This window comes from Lithobates pipiens, unplaced genomic scaffold, assembly GCF_037356315.1.
Source record: "Lithobates pipiens isolate NorthernLeopardFrog02 unplaced genomic scaffold, aLitPip1_a1.2 Scaffold_16, whole genome shotgun sequence".
NCBI lineage: Eukaryota > Metazoa > Chordata > Amphibia > Anura > Ranidae > Lithobates > Lithobates pipiens.
This window is the reverse complement of record NW_027507748.1, coordinates 550,765,668-550,784,903: the sequence shown is the minus strand read 5'-3', so window position 1 is coordinate 550,784,903 and position 19,236 is coordinate 550,765,668. Positions and strand designations below refer to the sequence as shown.

The 19,236-nt window shown below is 40.6% G+C and overlaps 1 protein-coding gene across 1 annotated transcript in view; it reads right to left on the bottom strand.

The window, feature by feature from the left end:
* The window catches only part of GDF11 (growth differentiation factor 11), a 197,371-nt gene that overhangs the window by 6,121 nt on the left and 172,014 nt on the right, over window positions 1-19,236 (bottom strand). Inside the window, exon 2 of the mRNA XM_077483436.1 lies at window positions 12,296-12,669. Coding sequence (XP_077339562.1) covers window positions 12,296-12,669 — 374 coding nt within the window. The remainder of the gene's footprint in view (window positions 1-12,295; window positions 12,670-19,236) is intronic.

Here is a 19,236-nt window from a genome sequence, read left to right as displayed (position 1 = left end):
TCAGGATCCACCAAGATGCCTGGACCGGCACCTGGTTCAGCCTCTCAGTGATCCACTGAGAGCTTGGGCCGATCCCTCCCACCTCCTTCACCACCTAGCGCTCCAGTGAGCATTGGAGGGGAGAGCAGAGAAACGTTGACTGACTGTCACAGTGGTGTTTGATTGCTTGGTTCTCACTGCAAAGACTGCGGGGGACATCTAATGCTGCAACCACCAAGATGAGTATAATTATTTGTTTTTTACAATACCAAATGTCTTTTTTAAAATCCAATTCTAAAACCTGTCATTTTGGATAGAGTAGGGAAGGATTAGAACCCTGATTAGGTTCATCTTGGTGTCTGTGTCCCTGGTGTGTAGGCTAACCCTGTCTATTTAATTGTAGTGTCCACTGTGATAGGAATAGATGGGAAGCCTTACATTAGGGACATATGTTTTGGTGACAACTCTGAGACGATTTCCCCTCACTTTAGAAGTTTTCTTCCTACTTTCTGGAACTGAAGGGAAACATGCCCAGTGGGACACAGATAGCAAAAAAAAATAAAAAAAAATAACTAACATGGATTTAAACCCTTTCTCCCCAGAAATAAAAAACAAGGTTTTAGACTTCATATATATTTTAATGGTACATTTCAACTTAAAGGTCAATTTTAGCTTAAAATATAATATACTACGGTATAATATACAGTGCCTTGAAAAAGTATTCATACCCCTTGAAACTTTCCACATTTTCTCATGTTACAACGAAAACATAAATGTATTTTATTGGAATTTTTGGTGATAAACACACACAAAGTGGCACATAATTGTGAAGTGGAAGGAAAATGATGAATGGATTTCCAATTTTTTTACCAATAAATATCTGAAAAGTGTGGCATGCATTTGTATTCAGCCCCCTTTACTCTGATACCTCTAATTAAAATCTAGTGGAACCAATTGCCTTCAGTCACCTAATTAGTAAATAGGGTCCACCTGTGTGTAATTTAATCTCACCATAAATACAGCTATTCTGTGAAGCCCTCAGAGATTTGTTAGAGAACCTTAGTCAACAAACCACATAATGAAAGCCAAGGAAAACACCAAACAGGCCAGGGATAAAGTTGTGGAGACGTTTAAAGCAGAGTTAGGCTATAAAAAAATATCCCAAGCTTTGAACATCTCACGGAGCACTGTTCAATTCAACATCTGAAAATGGAGAGTATGGCACAACTGTAAATCTACCAAGACATGGCCGTCCACCTAAACTGACAGACAAGTGCAAGGAGAGCATTATTCAGAGAAGCAGCCAAGAGGCCATTGGTAACTCTGGGGGAGCTGCAGAGATCCACAGCTCAGGTGGGAGAATCTGTCCACAGGACAGCTATTAGTCATTCACTCCAGAAATCTGGCCTTTATGGAAGAGTTCCAAGAAGAAAGTCATTGTTGAAAGAAAGCCATAAGAAGTCCTGTTTGCAGTTTGAGAGAAGCCATATTAGGGGACCCAGCAAACGTGGAAGAAAGTGGGCTGGTCAGATCAGACCAAAATTCAACTTTTTGGCCTAAAAGTATGTGTGGCGTAAAACTAACATTGCGCATTACCCTGAACACACCATCCCCACCGTGAAACATGATGGTGGCAGTCTTCAGCATGGACAGGAAAGCTGGTCATAGTTGATGGGAAGATGGATAGAGCCAAATACAGGGCAATATTAAAAGAACACCTGTTAGCTTTTGCAAAAGATTTGAGAATGGGCAGAGGTTCACCTTCCAACAGGACAATGGCCCTAAACATACAGCCAGAGCTACAATGAAATGGTTTAGATCAAAGAATATCCATGTGTTAGAATGGCCTAGTCAAAGTCCAAACCTAAATCCAATTGAAAATCTGTGGGAAGACTTAAAAATTGCTGCCCACAGATGCTTTTCATCAAATCTGACAGAGCTTGAGCTAATTTGCAAAGACGAAAGGGCAAAAAATTTACTCTAGATGTGCAAAGCTGGTAGAGACATACTAAAAAAAAAATGGCAGCTGTAATTGCAATGAGAGGTGGTTCTACAAAGTATTGACTCGGGGGGGGGGGGGGGGGGGTGCTGAACTAAAGATATTTATTTGTAAAACAAATTGAAACCCATTTATGATTTTCCTTCCACTTCACAATTATGTGGCACTTTATGTTAGTCTATCACATAAAATTTCAATAAAATACATTTTCATTCTTCTTGAAACATGACAAAATGTGGAAAATTTTAAATGAATACTTTTTCAAGGCATTGTAAGTACCAGCCTGTAAATGCCCCTCCATTGTCATGTTATTTTTTTGTTTTCAGCACTGTTAGCTTGACTGACAATTGCTCAGTTACTCAATTTACCCAGATCAATTTTATTTATTTATTGAAACAGATAGCCCTTGTACACACGGTCGGAGATTCCGTCGGAATGTTTCCTATCGGACCGTTTTGTCGGATATTCCGACTGTGTGTGGTTTGCATCGGACTGTTTCCGTCGGAATATCTGTCGGACCAACTTTTCCAACTTGCCAGAAATATTTTCCGACAAAATGCTCCTATCGGACATACTCCGATCATGTGTAGCCTACTCCGACGGACAAGGTGCCACGCATGCTCAGATCAAATTCCTAGACCAAAGCTATTGGCTACTAGCCTGAACGTAGTCCAGTCCTAACGAAATAACGTCATCACGTTATGCACAATCGGATTTTCTGACAACTTAGTATGACCGTGTGTATGCAACATCACTTCCGGACCTCTTCCGGAATTAATCCGTCGGAATAACTCCGACGGATTTGGTTGTCGGAATCTCCGACCGTGTGTACAAGGGCATAGAGTTTTCTTTTGGTGCTAACTACTGGATTTTTTATTTTTTACTTTACAAAGGAAAAAAAAAAAACTTTGTTTCTCACTCTCAGGTCTGTTTACATTTGTGATCACTGTGATTGGTCATTACAGTAATCACACGGTACAAAGCTGCCCAGATTAGCTCTATCTACTGTGCATATTAATGGGTGACCTGGCTACCTAGGTGCTACTTCAGGAGTGAAATTTATAAATAGTGTTTATAATAGATGTCTACCTCCCTGCTGTGTTTTTCCAATACAGTAGTTAAGTTTAAGTAAAAGTGTGCCTTACATTTGTGTTGTGTGCAAAATGCGGTCTTCCAGATGGACTTTTGACAGAGTTACGATAGACTTCCGAACGAATGGACTTGCCCACACAAGAACAGACCAAACTACATTCGGAAGTCCGTTCATTTTGAGATAAAACAATAATTCTCCCACTCTACAAGACTTTGGTCCGGCCACACTGGAGTATGCTGTCCAGTTCTGGGCACCAGTCCTCAGGAAGGATGTACTGGAAATGGAGCGAGTACAAAGAAGGGCAACAAAGCTAATTAAGGGTCTGGAGGATATTAGTTATGAGGAAAGGTTGCGAGCACTGAAATTATTCTCTCTGGAGAAGAGACGCTTGAGAAGGGATATGATTTCAATATACAAATACCATACTGGTGACCCCACAATAGGGATAAAACTTTTTCGCAAAAGGGAGTTTAAGAAGACATGTGGCCAATCATTAAAATTAAAAGAAAAGAGGTTTAACCTTAAACTACATAGAGGGTTCTTTACTATAAGAGCGGCAAGGATATGGAATTCCCTTCCACAGGCGGTGGTCTCAGCGGGAGGCATTGATAGTTTCAAGAAACTATTAGATAACCACCTGAACGACCGCAACATACAGGGATATATACTGTAATACTGACATATAATCAAACACATAGGTTGGACTTGATGGACTTGTGTCTTTTTTCAACCTCACCTACTATGTAACGTGATGAGGTACGATGGGACTAGAAAAGGAAGTTCAATAGCCAGTAGCCAATAGCTGCCCTTGTGTCATATTTGGTCCATCGGACCAGCATACAGACGGATGGTTTTCCCGATAGGGATTAAGTCCATCGGACAGATTTGAAACATGTTCTATCTCTAGGCCCATCTGAATTTTTAAAAGAAGAATGATTGGATTATCCCACACCCGATCGGAATATCCGCCGGAATGATTCCGTCTGACCTATTCTGCCGGAAAGTCCGGTCATGTGTACGCGGCATTAGTATAGACCAGTGATGGCGAACCTTGGCACCCCAGATGTTTTGGAACTACATTTCCCATGATGCTCCACTACAATGCAAGGTGCCAGAGCATCATGGGAAATGTAGTTCCAAAACATCTGGGGTGCCAAGGTTCGCCATCACTGGTATAGACTCATGCATATGCGCATGGTCTTAAATATTTTTTTTATAAATGTCTTAAATTTATGTCAAGCCTTAAGGCAAATGTAGAGTCATGTGGTAGTTAGGAACTACCTTTTTCTTAGAAATTGGTTCAAAATTATTTATTGATGGGAAAAGCCAATTAAAGTGATACTAAACCTAAAAAGGTGTTTTTTTTTTTTTTAAATAACAAACATTTTATACTTACCTCCTCTGTGCAAGGGTTTTGTACAGAGTGGCCCCGATCCTCCTCCTCTGGGGTCCCCCAGCAGCACTCCCGGCTCTTCCCGCATCCTGCTACGTCCATTGACACAGACAGCAGGACTTGACCCCGCCCCCCAGCTCCCTTCTTACTGGATTTGACTGACAGCAGCTTTCAATCTGTCCAATGAGGACCTGAGACAGCGGCTGGAGCTGCTGAGCTTTTTCTCGTCGTTGGAAAGATCAGGTTTAGGTAAGTAAAATGGGGGGGGGGAGGGCTCTCGTGGGCTGCTGTACTACAGAAGGTTTTTCACCTTAATGCATAGAATACATTAAGGTGAAAAACCACGGGAGTTTACAACCCCTTTAGGGTAAAAAAAATTTTTTCAATAAAGTCAACTGCTCCTAGTGCTTGTTGTGTAAGGCTGCTGCCCCTTTAATAGTCTAATTACACGATAGTGAAACTAAAAAACAAAAAATAGATGGTGCTGCCCCTTTAAATCAAATAAATATGTGCACCCATACAAAAATCTCTACAGCAATTGTATACGAAATAATGTGATAATAATAAACAATTTGGTAGTTTAAAATAAATCCTCAACATAAAAGTCCATGTATGGTAAACTGTAACACCGTGCTTCATTAAAGGTGATAGTGTCCACTTCTTACAAATCTTCTGCTCCACCAGGTGAAAAGAAATAATATATGCGCTCACCAGAACCTTTTGGCCACCAAGTGACTATCAAGCAGAAAACAAACAGATTCACTTCTCAATAGACCTATGTTCACTTCTCTGCCAGGCTTCTCTCTCCCATTCTATACCACTACAATAATGAAGGCTCCAGGAGGGACTACATGAGAGTAGCATATAGTGTAGTATGTTTTATAAAAAAATTAAATTCACATACAAAATATTTCCTGACGCATCATGCCAGCACACACACTGGGTTGTGACTCCGCCCCCACAACCTGACAGGATAGGTTAACTATAAATTTTGAAGGAGAGGCACCCCATCTCATTCTCTTTTTTATCCTCACCTGACAAGATGGAAGACGGACTCAGCACCCTTACCCGCATTTGCCCCACCAGGTTAAGCATCTCCTGGCTGGAAGTCTCTTCTGTGCAGTCTCTAAACTTTAGACTTTGCTTTACCCTCTCTGTTTGTTTAACAAGGGTTTGGCTGAGATCTGTAGTTCCACAGCTCAGCGTTCGTGCTATTATGGCTGTTGCATCCTTCTGTGGGCTCTACACAGGCACTGGAGGAAGTGAGGTAGAACTGCAGGTTATTCTGCCCTTTTCCAATATGGCATGGGTGCCGGCAGAGCGATTATGCACATATGCAGTGATGTCATTTCCATTTAAAAGGCCTAAAGCTTGTTTGAATTATGCTGATGGCTGCAGACTGCTCAGAAGGATTCTTTCTTTCTTTAGTCTATTTCTGCCCTTAGTCTCTGGTAGGCTGCTTTATTGTTTTTAGCTGGTTATTTACAACTCTGTCTGTTTTTCTTGCATTGCATTTGCTATACTGTTGTTTCTCATCATGTATTACATCTTCTGTGCTCTTGATGGAGGTCACTGCCCAAGCAAACCACCCTCAGCATAAAAGGTAAGAGGTGCTCAGCATGTTAGTAAGCATGGAAGAGAAAAAAGAGTGCGTGACCTTCTAATGCTGCGATGCTCTACAGCCCTTCCAGGTCCAGATCGACAAACTCCAGACATCATGGTCACTCAAGTCATACCTCAAGCCATAGGAGATCTGGGAGAAGTCACTCAAAATCTTGGAGTTTCTTCAAACAGGCTTATCCAAAGGACTCAGATCCCTAAAAGTTCAGATTTCAGCATTATCCGCAAAAACAGGGTTTAGATGGGCCTCACACCCTCTCATAATCCACTTTATTAAAGCTTGTGTTAGGTTAAGGCCTCCAAGAAGACCTACATTTACAGTAGGGGATTTATCAGTAGTCCTGAATACTCTGTCAGGTTCACCCTTTCACCCAGCAGATTCGGTTACATTATGGAATTCAACACTGAAATTAACATTTCTTATCGCCATCACGTCAGCTAAAAGAATCTCGGAGATACATGCGTTAATGATTTCAGAACCTTATTTGATCTTTTACCCAGACAGGGTAGTTCAGGGTAGTTCTGAAACCCTCAGACCGTTTTACTCCAAAGGTGTCATCATCTTTCCACTGAAATCAGGAAATCAACCTTCCTTCATTTACTGATGATCAAGGGCAACCACATGCCTTGGACATTATGACCACTATTAGGAATGACCTGTCAGCTGTTTCTTTTAGGAAGACTGAAAATCTACCAGTGATTCCTCACATAGGACAAATGGCTTAATCTCAAACAAATGCATCTTGGTTGGTCAAGGTCATCAAAAAGCCTACGACATTCAGAATTTGCCAATACCTGGAGACATTAGGGCTCATTCAACATGGGCAGTGGCAACCTCCTGGGCAGCATATTGCAGGGTGTCACCAGAGACAATCTGCAGGGCAGCAACCTGGTCCTTCATGCATACATTCATGTCCCACTACAGGGTAGATTTGGCTCAGTTTTCAACAGTAAGTTTGGTAGATCAGTTATTTGGGCCAATTCTACTGCCATATGATGAATAAATTCTGTTACTTTACTTGCACCCTTCCGACTGGCGGGTTATTTCCCAGTGTGTGCTGCCATGATGCATCAGGAAAACTGAAAATTGTATACTCACCTTCCCGTAATTTTCCTTTCCTGACACATCTCCATGGCAGCATACAGCATCCCACCTTTCATTAGGTGATAGCTACAGAGAATGCGGTGGGGTGCCTTTCCTTACAAATTTATAGTTAACCTATCTTGTCAGGTTGATGGAGCAGAGTCACAACCCAGTGTGTGTGCTGCCATGGAGATGCGTCAGGAAAAGAAAATTACAGAAAGGTGAGTGTACAATTTTCCGTTTTCAATGCACTCACATTTTAGTAGTAAAAAACCTGCATTGAACATGTGCAGTTTCCAGAAGTCTCACACCAATCTGTGTGCTAGTAGTCCCATATAAATTCCACTGATCGGGTGCTCTGGGAAGTGTCACTGCAAGTAAAGAAGCTTGTATTTCTATACATTTCGTGCATGATGACTCCCTCCTGGAGCTTTCATTATTGTAGTGGCATAGAACAGGATAGAGGAGAGAGAAGCCTGGAGAAGAAGTGAACATAGGTCTATTGAGAAGTGGATGTTTGTTTTCTGCTTGATGGTCACTTGTTGGCCAAAGGGTTCTGGTGAGCGAATATATTAATATATTTTTTTTACCTGGTGGAGCACAAGATTTGTAGGAAGTGGACACGATCACCTTTAATGAAGCATGGTGCTTGGTTACACTTTACCATATTGGACTTTTAAGTTGAGGAAATTGCTTAATGTTCACATTTCATATACAATTGCTGTAGAGATTTTTGTATGCATGCACATATTTATTTGATTTAAAGGGGCAGCGCCTTCCTTTCTTTTTCCTTTTTAGTTTCCTTGTGCCCCCCCCCCCCTTTCCTGTCTGAAGGGGTTGACAGTGGAGAATAGATCAGCGCTGTGCATGGCTGAATCTATTTTCCCCTTTCTGCCTTTATACACAACATTCGAGCAGCAGCAGGAACCATTGGCAATCAAATACATTGAAGAGGAAATGAGGGGGTGGACCTAAGTCCTGTTCTGTAAGTCTATGAAGCACGGCTCCATAGACACACAGGTCGGGAGCAAGCATGCACCGTTTGTCCCCATAGCAAACGACTTTCTATAGGGACACACAAAAAAGAGGAGGAGCCAAGATCGCCACCAGGGACCCAAGAAGAGCAGGATCAAGGCTGTTCGGTGCAATACCACTGTACAGAGCAGGTGAGTAAAACATGCTTGTTATTTTAATTTGAAAAAAATCTGACTTTAGTAACACTTTAAGTAATGTGGAAATATTATGTAGTATGTACAACTAGTAAACCCTACTTAAACTAATGCCTACTGTGTTTTTCAATTCAAAACTCAAAAATGCCAAATGTATGGCATGTACATATACTTAAACAAGAAACGGGGGTGCGTATTCCCACACACCAAAAGCCACTGGGAGGACCAATGATCTAACATTTATTAGGATTTCAGTAAATGGTAGGATTGTTGTGTGTTTTTAAAAACTATTAGGATGGGGAACATGAACACACATAACCTTACAAAAAAGGATTAGGAGATAAGAGAATATATGTCACAATCTCTCCTGTTACAAAATCGTGGTATCATGGAGATGGAGGTTCAGCCAAAACCACATAAAAAACAGAAAAGATGTGATGACCCTATACTGAGGTAAATGAAGGTCCCTCATATAACAAAATTAGGGAACCACAAAAAGAATACCTCTTAGCTTTGAATAATGTAACCAACCCTCAGCAGTTTGGTTCCACCAAAATGGGCACACCAATCATTGTGACAGTAATTATAACATGTAAGCTACAAGTTGGCCAACCCCACAACTATGTTACAAATGTTATAGAGAATGTGCATATAAACAAATATGAAAATCCCCTCTGCTCTCACAGCCCCCCCCCCCCCCCACTACTCAAATAGAAAATCAAAAAAGACAGTCAATTGGCTGAAACCTCTAAAAAAATAAAAACGACACCACTATTCAAAGTAACTAAAACCATGTGTATCTGCAAAATAAAATAAATAATACAGTGCAAAACAACTAACTCAACATGTTTTGTGCAAAAATCAAGCTTTGTCGGGATTTAAAAAATTAAAAGTCTAATGCCCTGTACACACGATAGGATTTTCCGACAACAAAACTGTGAATTTTTTTCCAAAGGATGTTGGCTCAAACTTGTCTTGCATACACACGGTCACACAAATGTTGTCAGAAATTCCAGAATGCGGTGATGTACAACACGTACGATGAGCCGAGGAAAAATGAAGTTCAACAGCCAGTGCGGCTCTTCTGCTTGATTCTGAGCATGCATGTACTTTTGTGCGTCAGTCTTATGTACACACGATCGGAATTTCCGACAACATGTTTTGCTGTCGGAAAATTTGAAAATCTGCTCTCAAACGTTTGCTGGCGGAAATACACACGGTCAGACTTTCCGACAACAGGCTCACATCCAATATTTGTTGTGGGAAAAACTGTGCATCAAATCAAAACACAAGCAGTAAGGGCCGGTTCACACAGCAGGCGAGGCGAGGCGACTCCGACTTGCCTCGCCGCGACCTGCCGCGGCCTCAGCGGCGACTTGCAAATGACTTCTGTATAGAAGTCAATGCAAGTCGCCCCGAGGTCGCCCAAAAGTAGTACAGGAACCTTTTTTCTGAGTCGGAGCGACTCGAGTCGCTCCTCTCAGAACGGTTCCATTGTACAGAACGGGGGCGACTTGCGAGAGTGAGGCGAGGCGAGTCGTGTCGCCTCGCATCGCCCGCTGTGTGAACCGGCTCTAAAGCACATAGCAAATATCACTGGCACTCTATGGTCACCTCTATTTATAACATTAACCACTTGCCGACCGGCTCACACCAATATACGTTGGCAGAATGGCGCAGGTGTGCAAAACGACTTACACGTACGTCACTCCGTCATCAGCAGCTAGAGATTACATGCCCCCTAGTGTTTAACCCCTTCCCTGCCAGTGACATTTACACAGTAATCAGTGCATTTTTATACAGTGATCGCTGTATAAATATCAATGGTCCCAAATTAGTATCAAAAGTGTCCGATCTGTCCAATCTGTGGCAGATTGCCGCCATTACTAATAAAAAATAATAATAATAAAATTGCCATAAATCTACCCCCTATTTTGTAGACACGATAACTTTAGCGCAAACCAAATCAATATACATTTATTTGGATTTATTTTTTTACCAAAAATATGTAGATGAATACATATTGGCCAAAACTGAAGAAGAAATGTGTTTTTTTATATATTTTTTGGAGATATTTATTATAGCAAAAACAAAAAAATATTGCTTTTTATTTCAAAATTGTCGTTATTTTTTTGTTTATAGTGCAAAAAATAAAAACCGCAGAGGTGATCAAATACCACCAACAGAAAGCTCTATTTGTGAGAAAAAAGAACTTAAACTTTGTTTGGGTACAATGTCGCACGACTGTGCAATTGTCAGATAAATCGACGCAGTGCCGTATCGCAAAAAAAGGCTTGGTCAGGAAGGGGGTAAATCCTTCCGGGGCTAGGAGGTCCCCCATATAACACAAAGGTTTACGGAACACGCCATCCCGGATGATCGCGCTTTCTTCCTGCTTCACCTCTCAAAAATCCCTGCCAAGACTTATAGGAAATCGTTCCTACATCATTTACTTAATGCGGCAAAGGCATGTATCCCCCTCCACTGGAAACAAAACTCCCCCCCGACTGTTGCGCAATGGCTGAGGAAAGTGGAGGAGGTGAGGAGAATGGAGGACCTGGTCCTCACTGCACAGCATAAACAAGAGGCCCATAAACAGACTTGGGATGGATGGAAAATCTTCATCTACTCCATTGAAGGGCGGCGCCTGCTGAGGTCCTAATCTGCCTTTACCCTGCTGGAGTGCTACGGGAGAACGGCTACCGCCATGTCCTCGCTCTTTCAATCCCCCTTTTCTTCCACTTCCCCCCTTTCTATTTTCATTCCCTTCCCCTACTCACCCTTATTCATGGGAATTTCGGTTCCCTCCCTTTAAGGAAAGTGGTAAATAGCAGGCGGGGGGAGTCCCGGCATCTTTACACCCCAATGAACACTGCTCTTGATAAGTTTAATTCTGGTTGGAGACAAACGTGTGATCCTATACTATTCCTTGTACCATAAATTGTTGTGAATGTTTTCAACCTCTGTACATTCTATGAGTCTAGAGTGTAATGTATGTATATTTACATTTATATCTGTATCGTGGTGCCCGCTCCCCCCCCCCGGAGTTGAATAAAATGTTATATTTGAAAAAAAAAATCCTTCCGGGGCTGAAGTGGTTAATTGTCAAAATTGGCGCCACGCCTAATGCATGATGACGTCATTGCACATGCATGTGATGTGACGTTATCACGAACGTGCGTCATATCGTCAATGTGGCATGCCATTGCCATCTATTCATAAAGCGGGCTGCAAGGAAAACATTTATGAGAGGAAAAAATATATTTAGAGAAAAAATATATTTATGTATAAAAAGAGAAAATACATATAAGGGGAGACATCTTCAAGGCCAAAGAACAAATCTAATGTTCACTCTGCAATATTATCCTCATACGATGGTCCCTGCTCATCAACATTTCTTAGTACCAAGAGAAGCCCAATAGTGCAAAGAGAAAAAGGCCTAAGATAAATGCTATCCAATGAATGCTAGGTCATTGGTCCTCCCGGTGACTTTTGGTGCTTGGGAATACGCATCCCCATTTCTTGTTTAATTATATACCTAGTATACCTGCCTGAGGTATTTTTTTTCTATTCCCAAGAGTAGTTTTATGCATTAGGTATTACTATCGAAACATAGTATAAACATCAAATTATTTATTTCTATTAATGCTAATCAGTTGTTTGTAGGGATTTTTTTGACAACTGGCAATTTATATCACTGCGATAACCAATGTAGTCCATTTATTGCTCAAGTTCAGTAAGCGATCATAAACTGATCATAATCAGAACATGAATATGGAAAGACCAACTAATTCTCCTAGTCAATATCCACTCATATACTTAACAGGCAAAGTTTAAAAAGCAATTTGACATTGACCAGGTATGGTAATATGCATTTAGAGCAAAATCTACAAAAGCTAGCTATCTTACTCAACAGAGGCAGTCCAGTCATTAAATGTTTTAAAATGAAAGTACCTACCAGTCCTTCTGCTCCAGGACCAAGAGAGGTGACAGCAAGGTCATTTCCATTTGGGTCAAAGGCATTGATTTCAATGCCCCAATTGTTGTGTGGTTGTTTGAACCAGTTCTGCAGTACATGCTTGAAATCGATGCTTTGCCAATGGCCTGTGCGTGAGTGCAAATCAATCTTTAGAGATCTAATTCGGATGTGCTTGCTGCCTTCATCCGTTACAGGCTTGAGACGTAAAATTTGAAGGTAGACGGTGGAGGTGTGCTGCACAGGTCGCAGATATACCCATAGCTGAGCTTTTACTACCTTGGTGAACATGATTTTTGGACTGAAGTTAAAGTAGCAGCAGATAGGGCTCCCATCCAGTCTCACAGCTGGGTCCGCTGAAAGTTAAAAACAAGTTACAAGAGTTACTACCAGGATATCATATTAGGAACACAAAAAAACAGGCCACACTGCACATTTTTCAGACAAACATGTCTTTCTTTTAATTTTATTCCAATAATTTTAGTTTAGTTTATATAGGCAGAAATAAATAACACCAGTGGTAGCTTAAAACCAATGGAGCTTCTGTATATGAAAAAGGCTAAGAAAATAAATTGGCTAAGAAAAGAAAGAAAAAGCTTTAGGGACAGACACATCTAGACATTGCCAGTCATAACCTGCTAAGATGTGTATGAATATTGCTAGCTCCATTAAAGAAGACAAAATAACCTGGCATTTATAATTGTAGTTGGGTGTAAGGCTTTGAACAAGGTTTGTAGGTACAAGGAATATCTCTTAAGCACTGTTTAGGAGATATCCACTGTTTCTGCATAAATGGCATATCGGCATACGTCCCTTCAGAGCTCTGTGACGAGGCACATCTGCGGGCCGGAGCCCGCAAACCCGGGAGGAAGACCAGGTGTAGATGGAAGCCCTGTCAGCAGTGACAGCACGCCACTGGAGGGCTTCCTTTTAGGGTAAGTCTTTCATAATACAGGGAGAAGTTTTTTTTGTTTTTTTTTAATGGTAGAGTTACCTACCTCTTTAATAGCACAATAACGGTACATAAGCTGTGGAAAGAGAAATGACTGCCAAGTTACCTACAGGGTCTTTAGTTTAAAAATGCCTGTTTTGCTTCTTTTTTCAGCTGAAGTTAACGGAATAAACATTCATCTGTATTCTATTTTATGCTATTTAATAGTGAAGTGCCGGAGGAGACTGTGAAGGTAGAATAATGTTTCAAATTGGGGGTAATGATTACACTTAAACAAAACAGATGGCTGTAGTTTTAGGTTAATATTTGAACTTAAATGGAATGAATAATTGCTATTTTTTCAAGAGCATGTACAAATGTAATAAAAAATGTTATGCCTGATTAAAGCGCCAAAATATTTTAATATTACTGCTGCCTTGCACATATTAAATCAATTTACCGGTGAATGTGTTTGTTTTCTCCAGATATTAAAACTAGATTTAACATTCTATTTCTGATGTTACTGCATATTCACAAGCGTTCCTTTATCAACTGTTTATTTTATGTTTTTTGGATTGCAAAGTGTTAGATTTTTTATCATGTGTATCCTCACATCTCATTCCATTCTTCCTATACAGTTACTGCCTATTCCCAAATTGGTTTTGAAAAAACCCACAAACCCTTTTTTTTGTCCACTACCGTGTCTCTCTCACCAATGCCTTTTCTAGGAGTGCAGACCAGTAATCCAGTGTTGCAATCTCCGCTCGCCACTGATAAGTCATGATGACATCACGCTTGCTGCATAATATAGTAGGACACATAAGGAAGTGTCTATGTAACCGAAGCAGCAATGTGGGCACTTTGTGCTCTTGTTACTCTTTGGACCCCTCTCCCTTCCTTTTCCCCAGGAGAACTGTAAATATAAGCAAAATACCTAAGATCTAAAGAAAATAAAGTTTATTCTACCCAGCTCACTTAAAAAGCCATCCTTGGATCCCACCAATCTTAACAATCTACGCCCTATCCCCTTGCTCCCCATTTCCTCTAAACTCCTTGAACGTCTGGTCTACAAACAACTGAGTGACCACATCATTAAGAATAACCTTCTTGATCAGTCTGAATTTTTCCCTCAACACTCTACTGAAACTTCTCTTTTAAAATTCACAAATTACTTACTAACAGCAAAAAGCAATGGACACTATTCTGTACTCCTACTTCTACTTCTAGTAGATATGGTTGGCCAACCCCTCCTCCTCAAAAACCATTACTCCTTTGGTCTCCGTGACTGCGCGCATCACTGGCTGTCATACTGCCTATCCCACCACACCTTCAGTGTCACTTGCAATTCTACTTCCTCCACTCCTCTTCCTTTCTCTGTTCTCCAAGGATCTGTTCTTGGACGTCTTCTATTTTCAATCTATACCTCCTCCTTGGGTCAGCTGATAGACTCCCATGCTTTTAATATAATTTCTACGCTGACTACACCCAAATCTATCTCTCCATGCCTCAGCTCACTCCATCAGTCTCCTCACGCATCACAAACTTACTAACAGACATATCTGTCTGGATGTCAAAACGAGGTAACTCTCATTTAGCCGCATTTCGTTTACATGCGTTTTTCATTTTTGGCTATTTTGGAAAAAAACGCAGCTAAATGTGGCATGTAAAAGCAGCAAAACAACAGTTTTTAGACGCCGGTTTCTAGCTGTTACGTTAAATCATTCAGAAGAGGTTGAACAACGTCCCGTTTACATGAGGGTTTAGGTGATACCTGAAAAGTTTTCTCTTCAGAGAAGCCTATCCTGCCCTTACCTAACAACTGTACTTTTATTTTCTTCATGAGCTCACCCCCCCACGGTTATTACCTTTTGTATCTCTTGATCCTCCCTCTTAGATTGTAATCTCTAACAAGCAGGGCCCTCTGATTCCTCCTGTATTGAATTGTAATGTTACTGTACTGTCTGCCATAATGTTGTAAAGTGCTGTGCAAACTGTTGGCGCTATATAAATCCTGTATGTTAAAGCGGGACTGCACTGCGGAAAAAAATATTAAAAGCCAGCAGCTACAAATACTGCAGCTGCTGACTTTTAATAAATGGACACTCACCTGTCCCGGGTCCAGCGATGCCGGCAGCCGAGGCCGATCGATCGCTTGGCTCTCGGCTGCTGCCGCCACCATTCTAGGTGAGGGAATCAGGAAGTGAAGCGAAGCGGCTTCACTTCCCGGTTCCCTATTGCGCTGCGCGACTCGTGCAGCGCAATAGGAATTGTCCGCGCTGTCTCTGGGACCCGTGTGTGTCCCAGCAGACAGCGCGCAGGGACAGGAAGAGGCATAGACTCCCGTGGGAGTCTATGCCCGAAAGTGCGTGTAAATACCTGTCTTTGACAGGTATCTGCACCCCCCTCCCCCCTGAAAGGTGCCAATTGTGACACCGGAGGGGGGGAGGGTTCCGATCAGCGGAAGTTCCACTTAGGGTGGAACCCCGCTTTAATAAGAATAATGCTTCAACATGGGTGGATTAACAGCTTTGCCTGGCTCGTATAACCAAATAAAGAGAGATACCACCCTAATGCTGCATGTCCAATGAATGCACAGTTTTCTAAAGGTATCTGGAAGTCCTAAAAAATCAAAACACTCCATTGGCCCTGGACAGGATAAACTTAACTTTAGGTAGGAGTGTATACTGCAATGCTAAGGCAGTTTGATACACAGTGTTGCTTCTCTATACATTTTCAAATTTGTAACCACAAATAGTCTGATTTCAACAATTTTGTCCTTGTTCATAGTACACGTGTATAGATAAGAGAAAAATGTCCTGCACACCAGAGCAAAAACACAAGCCATCAGCAAAAAAGTGAAAAAATGTCACCCTGCAATGACTATACAAAGTGCTGTGCTCTTATAAGCATAACGCTATATGTGTGTAGTAAGTGAATAAAAATAATCAGCATTATACAATAAATCTAAAAACAGTCCTTATTGTAAAAGCCCAATAAAGTCTATAAATACATACTCTACACTGAAAATCATCACAGGCTGTGGAAATTTTTACATTTCATCTGGAAATCAAGGTCCCAGAGTAGGAGGAAGAGTGGAGAGGCACAGAATCCAAGTTGCATGAGGTCCAGTGTGAAGTTTCCACAGTCAGTGATAATTTTGGGAGCCTTTGTCATCTGTTCGTGTTGGTCCTATGTGTTTTATCAAGTCCAAAGTCAGCGAAGCTCTTTACCAGGAAATTCTGAAGCACTTCATGCTTCCCTCTGCTGACCAGCTTTATGGAGATGCTAATTTAATTTTCCAGCAGGACTTGGCACCTGCCCACACTGTTAAAAGTACCAATACCTGGTTTAATGATCATTGTATCACTGTGCTTGATTGGTCAGCAAACACACCTGATCTCAACCCCATAGAGAATCTGTGGGGTATTTTCAAGAGGAACATAAGAGACACCAGACCCAACAATGTAGATGAGCTGAAAGCCACTATCAAAGAAACCTGGGCTTCCATAATACCTCAGCAGTGCAACAGGCTAATAACTTATATGCCACGCCACAATGATGCAGTAATTCATGCAAAGGGAGCCCCAACCAAGTATTAAGTGCTATACCGTACACAGACATAATTTTCAGTAAGCCAGCATTTCTGTATTAAAAAATATTTTTTTTTAAATTGGTCTTATGTAGTATTCTAATTTTCTGAGTTACTGAATTTTGGGTTTTCACTAGCTGTAAGCCATAATCATCAAAATTAAAAGAAAGAAATATCACTCTGTATATAACGCATCTATATAAAATATATGAGTTTCACTTTTTTTAATTGAATTACCGAAATAAACTTTTTAAACTTTTTGATGACATTCTAATTTTATGAGATGCACCTGTGTATATATATATATATATATAAATATATAAAATATTAAAGTGCCTCAAGTGAATTAACAATTCCAGATAAATTGTCCTGTGCATCAAAAGAAATAAATAAGAATGCCCACTTTGAAAGTGCCCAGTGTCTTTATTGAGTGCTGTTTTCCAACACTCCATACTTCACTGTTAAAAAAGATCACCCTTGTGCCATCACCTTCACATGGGAAAACTCACCAGATCTGGAATTATCTGGAATTGTTGATGCACTTTATGTAATTTTTTTGCACTTTAATATTTCTATACATTATGTTTATTATGATTAGGAATTGATGATTTGCACATTTTTGTATGCATAGTGCTGTTAGAGGAAATGTTCATTACCAGAATATGCCTAGTGCCACAGTGGGCTTGCGTCTAAAAATGCATTTCATAGAAAATTTGAGTTCCTGGTCCAGAACAAGCAGCTGTCAAAGAAAAGTCAGATAAAAATGTATAATTTCTTATCTCTACGATTGTTGTAGTCCAGAGGATAAGCAGAGCAGCCAGGGATCTAACATACATTTTTAACCCCTTCCCACTGCCGTACGCACATATGTGGCCTCGGGTGTAAGGGGCCACTTTTTAGAGCGAGCGGGAGGGATAACAACCGATAAAAGCTGCTCGGCTGTTATCCTGGAGGAGCATTCCCCCATCCCGTAACCTTCCGCCACTCTTTCCAGGCCTCCCATCCCACCTAGAGACCCGATCCCTAATCCAGGAACTTCCGCTCGCTAGAGTGAGACTGGAAGTAAGACGGAAATGGCTTAGATCCAGTCTTCTTAGTGTAAACGCGGAAGCGACGTCACAATGTCACTTCCAGCTTATTCAGCTGCCAATGGCGCCATTTAAAAAAAAAATACAGTATTTAGAATCACCATTTTTGGCGATCTGAATACTTTGAAGTACAAAGGAGGGATTTGGGGTCCCTCCATAAAGAGTACCTGTCACCACCTATACTGTCAAAAGGGATGTTTACATTCCGTGTGACAGCAATAAAAGTGATCAAATTTTTTTTCCCCCAAAAGTGACAATGTAATTAAAAAAAAAAAAAAAATTTTTCAAGCTCCCCCATCCCCGTGAGCTTGCGCAGCAAAGAAAAGGCACAAGTCGCACCTGCATCTGTAAATGGTGTTTAAATCACACATCTGAGTTATCAGCGTGATCATCAGAATGAGGGCAATAATTCTAGCACTAGATCTCATCTGTAACTCTAACCTAGCAACCAATATTTTTTTTTTTTTTAAAGCACCGCCTATGGAGATTTTTAGGTACCATAGTTTGTTGCCATTCCATGAGTGTGGTCATTTCAAAGCATGACATATTAGATTATATTAAAATATATTATATATTGTATTTTATATTATATGTTATATTAAAATTGGGCTTATTTTACTGTTTTGTTTTTTAAAAACACGAACGTGTGTTTTTTTCACAAAAACTTGCATTTAAAAGGCCGTTGCACAAATACAGTGTGACATTAAAAAATGCAACGATCGCCATTTAAAGCAACAAATGTCAGAAATAGGCTTAGGCATGAAAGGGTTAATATTGATCACAAACTGTAATAACTTAAAATTCATTAGGTACTATAACTCAAAATTCATTCAACTGAAGATGCTGATGTGACAAATGTTGAGTGAAACATTGATACATTTTAAAGGAGTTGAAGATTTCACTTCCCACAATTGTTGGAAATGCCCCAAACATAGAAGTCAGTAGACCAACGTATCCTAAAACCCAGGAAGAAGTCTTGCTAAATGTAAAGCCTGAACAAATATTTAATTTTGTCTCCTCTGACATTTTTGTTCGTTAAAGCCAATCAAGTTCCTGCTAAAGCATATAGGTCTTCCAACCCTATAATTGCACAAGTGAAACAAGGGGTAACTTTTTTACTGAACTAGGAAATGGCAGCAAAACCTTAAGGACTCTATGCAAATGTTTCTTGACCTCTAGATTGAACATTATTTTTCTATTGACTTTGATAGCATGTTTTTGCTTGTTTGATACACAAGACCACCATAAGAACCTGTAATGAACAGGGATGTGAATCAGCCAGAATGGTGACGTGAGAGTGATGCCAAGTAGTGAG